This window comes from Loa loa, assembly GCF_000183805.2.
Source record: "Loa loa unplaced genomic scaffold supercont3.243, whole genome shotgun sequence".
Lineage (NCBI taxonomy): Eukaryota > Metazoa > Nematoda > Chromadorea > Rhabditida > Onchocercidae > Loa > Loa loa.
This window is the reverse complement of record NW_018108423.1, coordinates 14,284-20,851: the sequence shown is the minus strand read 5'-3', so window position 1 is coordinate 20,851 and position 6,568 is coordinate 14,284. Positions and strand designations below refer to the sequence as shown.

At 29.3% G+C, this 6,568-nt stretch overlaps 3 protein-coding genes across 3 annotated transcripts in view; 2 read left to right on the top strand and 1 right to left on the bottom strand.

The window, feature by feature from the left end:
* Positions 1-489, top strand: part of LOAG_18268 (pre-mRNA-processing factor 17) — a 4,796-nt gene extending 4,307 nt beyond the window's left edge. The window contains exon 11 of the mRNA XM_020450931.1: positions 162-489. Within this exon, the coding sequence (XP_020305335.1) occupies positions 162-339 (178 nt within the window). The 3' untranslated portion in view covers positions 340-489. The remainder of the gene's footprint in view (positions 1-161) is intronic.
* A 615-nt stretch (positions 490-1,104) lies between these two features.
* On the top strand, positions 1,105-2,330 carry LOAG_11525 (hypothetical protein). The gene is made up of 4 exons (XM_003147043.2): positions 1,105-1,376; positions 1,594-1,652; positions 1,860-1,927; positions 2,001-2,330. The coding sequence occupies exons 1-4, from the start codon at positions 1,213-1,215 to the stop codon at positions 2,136-2,138; spliced, it is 429 nt and encodes a 142-aa protein (XP_003147091.1). The 5' UTR covers positions 1,105-1,212; the 3' UTR covers positions 2,139-2,330.
* A 159-nt stretch (positions 2,331-2,489) lies between these two features.
* LOAG_11524 (protein-tyrosine phosphatase) lies at positions 2,490-5,638 on the bottom strand (the record flags this gene model as incomplete). Its single annotated transcript, XM_020448365.1, has 8 exons — positions 2,490-2,592; positions 3,146-3,387; positions 3,454-3,616; positions 4,053-4,177; positions 4,399-4,511; positions 4,823-4,946; positions 5,232-5,372; positions 5,636-5,638. The coding sequence occupies 8 exons, from the start codon at positions 5,636-5,638 to the stop codon at positions 2,490-2,492; spliced, it is 1,014 nt and encodes a 337-aa protein (XP_020301484.1).
* Positions 5,639-6,568: the final 930 nt, after the last annotated feature.

Genomic DNA, 6,568 nt, shown 5'->3' with positions numbered 1-6,568 from the left:
AAGGATGCTCAATTCTTTTTGGAAAACAAGTTCGCTATTATTGTTATGTCACAGTTTGGTGATAGCTGTAGAAACTCCATACTTTTCAGACGCAGACCTCACAACTTTGGGAATTTAAACTTTTTCGCTGCATTAAGTTAAAGGTGAAGTGTTATTTTCAGCTTTCTAACATCTGGTGACGCGGATGGTAAAGTATTCATTTGGGATTGGCGAAATCATAAAATAGTAGCGCGATGGAAAGCACACGATGATTGTGTTATTGCAACATTATGGCATCCACATGAAACTTCCAGAATGATAACCGGAAGCTGGGATAATGTGATCAAAATGTGGTCTTGAATGGATTTTTTTGTTTTAGTGAGGTCAAGAAGAAAGTTTCTGAGACTCTAAATTTTTGGAATTTCATGATATTGTTCATGAACAATTTTGATATTATTCATAACATTTGTGATGGAACCAGAAAGTTGTAACTCTAAGATGTGGTTCGGAAATGTCTAATTTTATACATTTCTCAACATTCATTTTTCGTAATTATTCCATTTTTCATGCTGATTGCTTTTATACTTTGATTTATTGCTGTTGTCGATGGAATTTAAAAATGAGATTTTAACTTAAATGAAATTTATGGTTCACCATATTAAAGACAATAAATTAATTAGTCGTCATAACCTTACCTCGTTCTTTTTCCAACATATTTTTTTTCATGTTTTTTTAAATGTTCTCTTGGTTGGATTTATGTTTTTGTGAATGAACTTTTAGCAGATGAATTTTTTTAATCAAACAAAAATAGTATTTATTAATCCTACATATATGTTAGAAACAGTTTAGTGTCACAGGTCATCATGAGAAGGGAAGTGGGATGAATCTCGTTCAGGAAGGTGAAAATGGTCATTTCATCACCTGGTCGCAACGATGAAATGTAGTCAGGGTGGATACTGTATATTCCAAGTGGGGAACTTTTTGAGGATAGGAAGTTCTTAAATAAATGATCTGCTAGGATTTGATGACTGCTATATTCTGCACATATTTTTTGCAATGGCTTTGCTTATATTTTTTGATGCATTGTTGGGAGTTACTCTTTATGAGATTTTAAAAGAAATGAAAAATTATAGAGTCCAGTTTTTGATATACTGTTCACAGCAGAAGTTGTAGCTATCTGATCCGTTCTACTGAGAGTACTGTTTTCTAAGTAACTGATTGTAATTTCTTTAGATGCGGTGCATGCGTATATTACATCCATCAAGTGCTGGGTTCATGTATAACACACGTCATAGTTATCGAGTTAGATTTCTGCGTGATTTCAACAAACAAGAAGAACCGAAATTGAGGACAGTTCCAACAAAATGGAAGGGTCGTGTACAGTGGTGGAGAGAACCGTAAGTAATTTGACAGCGTTAACTTTTAGTATCACTATTACGTGAATAACATTCGTTGTATTATTATCAGCTGTACTTTTTTTTGTCAATTCTTAGATTGTACCGCTAATTTATTGACTAATTTTGTGTTCTACTATCCGTGTATACCGCATATTAATTGTTTTATTATTTAATATCCGTGTTCACTTACCGTATGTGGTCGTTTTGATTTTTTCAGTATCTACATCGCACCACATGTGAATATCTTACAGAAGGGAATCGATTTTACCTATAAAGGTTATTGCTTTCTATTAATATATGTATCAACGTGATAATTAGTTATACATCTAGTGCATGTGCTATGCTGAGCAAATTGATATGAAATTTAATTATGTTTATTTGTGGAAATGAATGGATCCTTTGGAAAATTGAAAGTTGTTGAAAATTTTCGAGTTCTAAATTTGAATTTAGAAAGGGATGAATAATGTGTAACCTATATTTCAGATGGTCGACCAGTCTATGTAACATCTCTGGATGAACTGCGGAGGAAAAAGGAACAGATCGAATTGGGGGTAAATTTGCCATTAGTTTGGTTTTCTGATGAGAAATATGTGCGTCTTTAACGTAACTTTCAGAATATTTCAGAAACAAATTGTCAAACTTCTTGGTGAAGTGAATGAAGCCGAAGAAATGTATAAGCAGCAATTGGAAGCCGAAAAACAAGAAAATGAAAGAAGTCTTGCTATGGCACCAATACCAAAAGGTACACAGGAAATATCGTAAAAGTCGAACATATCTTGGACGTATGTGTTTGCATGGAATACACGCTTGCCATTTGCAAGTATTTTTGGCAAATACTTGCCATTTGTGATACGGAATTGTTTAAGGGGAGAATATGCCGAATGTTCAAATATATATTTTCCATATATGAATTGATCATTTCTGTACATAAATTGAGAAAAATTTAAAGCTGCAAGTTTTTCTCTTTTTTTCCAAATGTTTTTCATTTAGATCTATAAATAAATGTTTGTTAATATTTTCATATGTTTTTTTTCATGTTTTTATGCTTTTGTGCTTGCTCATAAAAACTTTTCAATGTTTTTATGAATTTAACGGTTGCATCAATGATGATATTCATGTTTCATCGAAATGGCATATTTGTCGGTATCTTTCAACAAATGGATTTATTTTTCGTGCACAAGTAATATGATTGCTAACAGCAAAATCAAGTAATGCCCTGAAAGAAGGAAAAAGTATTGTATGATTTTTTTTTTTACGTTATATGCCAAATTGTCGCTGGATCTTATTTCGTTACATCAAAAAAAGGGAGATTTTATTATATGTATTTCTTTTCTTTTAAAAATAGAAAAGTGCCGAGAAAAATTCAATTACTTTTTTTCATATGTGTTAATTTGAAATACCGTTGAGGGCATCAGGACTTGGAAGTTGTTATTTGCATATGTCAAGTGAATGGATGAGTGAAATGACGAAGTAATGAAAATGAAAAGGTAAATCTTGACGGAAATATATCGCTAAGACAGCTTAATTAATGGTAAAAAAGATAAGGGATGAAGAAGTGTTTTTGCAGGGACCTTAGGTGACCACAAAGAGGAAATCATCATCGAAAGTTGTGGAACAATCGTTATCATATATTTAGTCCAATGTGATTTACCCTTTTATTCGTATGATTTTCAGCTTTTTACTATATTTACAATATGATTTGAACAAGATAGAAACTAGACGGATAAAGAACTGATTATTTAGTTAGTATTTTTCCTGAAGATACAAACCTGAAAATGTACAAATATTGTTCCTTGGTTTGTACTGATTGAGCTCGTTTTTGACGTATATAAGCAACCATGTCTGGTACTACTAATTCATTACCAGCTACTAGTTGCATCAAACAAAGTTCAATTGCAACTAAAGTACCACTACGACCTATACCAGCACTACAGTGTACTACGGTACACGTCGGTGAAATACGTGATTTCTTCAGCAAGTAAAACGGTGTTTTGTAGTCATTTACTGGCACCTGAAATAATTTAACTGTTTTAGATACATGCAATACCTTTAATATAAGTGCCTAGAATCACGATACCTGTTTATCAGCCCATGATATCCATTGATAATGCATTACGGTAAGATTTGCATTTCCCCGACTAAGTAGTAATTGCGTCATGATAATATCACCATTTTTTGATCTCTTACGTTCCCGTAATTCAATCCGTATTCCAGCATGCATAATTGTACGAGTTTGAAGCCTAAATTACGGTGGAATTTCGTCTCTTGTTTTTAAATTACTTTATTTTTGTTTTGCTACTTTTGAAAACTCTGAATTAATACATTCTAATCTTCGGACTTCGGACTAAATTAAGGTTTCATTATCTAATTAGCTTGTTTATATCAATATTATGCAAAAAGAAAATGAATTCGTCCAAGAAACGATACAGAAATATTACTAAAAGTTTAATGATTGATGAAAGTATGCTAAAAATATTGACAATGCTTGGTAAAACTTAATGCTTGATATGATCAAAGTATATGTGTCTCTGAATTAGTTTAGGTATATAAAAATCGAGGGTTCATTTAGTCAGTTTTATGGGATTACTTTGTCAATAAAAACTTGGGCAAAATTGATTATTCAATTTCAAATTTGAAACAAATCTTAAATCTCAGAATTTTGATTTAAAAATTAACGTTGGTAAATATTCTGCACACTTCACTTTGTGCTCTTCAACATATTTGCAAAGCATAAATATAAGTCCGGATCGTTCTTGCCAAACCATTTCCCAAAAATCGTTTACTGTATTTGATAGTGGACCCTATTTAATATTAAAAATATTAATTTGAATTATTCGCAATGATTTAATTTCGGTTGATTTTAATTCCACAAGTATTAGGAACTAAAAATTGGTGTAAATAAGGAAGAAATGAATATGAAAGTTGAATGACAACATATTCATATTATTATCAATTAAGTTTTCAAAAAATGAAAATTTTCTCTTTCATTCAAATTTATTCGAAAAATGGAATAATTCAATACTTGTGTAAGAATGAAATCATTTTGAAGAACTTTATGGCGAACATAATTAGCATGTATATAATCTTCAACTCCACGTCGTAAAACAACTCTGGAACTATCCAAACAGTATACATCTAAAATAAAAGAAAAAAACGATTAATTCGTTATGCATTCCATCTAAATATCTTGCAGTACTGTTTCTATTACAGTACTTTGCGTCACGGTACTGTATATTATAACATTATGCGACATAATACTATGTATCACAATACTGTGCCTTGCGGTACTGTATATTACAGTATGCTGTATATTACAGTAATGCATCTGTAAAGCTAATATTGCTAATTTCCTTTGCTTTAACAGAATTTTTTTTTTTAATATATAGTGAGATGTTTCAAGAAAAGTCAAAGAATAAAGTAAGAACAAAAAGAAAATGAGAAATTACCGTTATAACGATTTTTATGATAATTTACAGGAAGCATTCCAATAAAAGCTTTTGCTTTAGATGGTTTTATCGCCTGAATATGTTCATATTGAGCAATAAGTACTTCAATCGATGTCCGATTACACTGCAAATTAATTATTGCTATATTAATTATTTATTGTACTAATTATCCAACAAATTTTATTTATTCATAACATCTAATTATTTATATTATATCTCAACTACATGTAATCTACCGTTTTCCATTTTAATTAAATAATTTATGTGCCTTTTCTTTTTTTTTTGAATTTGATAATTGAAATAAAGAATTACTTTTGATACAAATACAAGCAAATACCATCGTCTCTCCATCAAAAGAAGTTACTGTAATATTTTACCAGAAGAAAATCTATGACAATTTTTAACTTACATAATTGACAAATTCTTTCACACGTTTTTGCATGCGCGTTTCATAAAATCGTACTTCTCCTTCCGCATTGCTTATTTGAGATGTTTGAGAATCATCCTGTGTAAGATGGACATTGACCGATGGTCGTTCACCTTTGGTTACCTATGTACAAATGAATTTAGTAATAGAATTTTTAAATTTTCATAGATTACTTTTGAAAGTGATAGAATTTTTACAATGCTTGATGTTACTGTATTTAAAATTTTAAAAAAGATGAGGGAAAAAGAATGAATATTTCACATGAAAATATTAAAAATTATTTATTTCTAATGAAAATTTTTTTAAAAATCGATTTTACAAATTTTAAAATACTTGGTGTAATGTGCTTGTTTGTGTTAAATTTATAACATATGATTTTGGTGTACCATTATCCTGCCTGTTTTTGCTATTCGTTTGATCTAAAAAATTGATTTGAAAAAATTTTCTTAAAAAAAAAAGGACCTCTTATTAGTAACATTAGATCGATCCCGGGATATCTTAATAATGTTTTGCGTGGAATAACGAATAGCTAGAAGGAACATTTTTTACGTCTATTTAATTTATCTACTATTTGAATTTCAGATTATTCCATTTATTGTTAAATAATGATCAATATTAATTTACACTGATAGGAATATTGTTTGCCTAGATCGACTTAATTAATTAAAGAAAAAAGAAAGCTATAAATATACTCTGAATTAAGCGATCCTTTGTTTGAGCTTGTTGTCTTCGTACTTCTACAATAATTAAAATCAAATCATTCAATGACTGTCATATTAGTTTCGTGATAATTAAAATGGAAGCATTCTCATATCCACACACATTATACATGTATTACATTTATTTATCTTGCATTATCTTACTTTATTCTGTACTTAAATTTAATTTATTCGATTAAAAGATTTTGATTTAGTAAGCCTATTTGTATGGCAAATTATATGGTGCCAGTATAGTAATGGTATAAATTTTCAACTTACTAGTTTTCTTCTTTGAACCGCTACTGCTGCAAAAAATTGATAATTTCAAATACACTATCTATCTTTCATGAAATAATCAATTTTAGAAGTATAATTTTAATTAAACATCTTGGATGTTAACAATACATAACTAAAACTATTCCATTTAGTTTAGAAATAATTTTAATAAGGGAAGTACGAATAACAACAATAACAATGATGATGATAATAATAATAACAATAACAATAATGATGATGATAATAATAATAATAATAATAATAATAATAATGAAATAATAATAATAGTAATAATAGCAATAATAATAATAATAATAATAATAATAATAATAATAATAATAATAA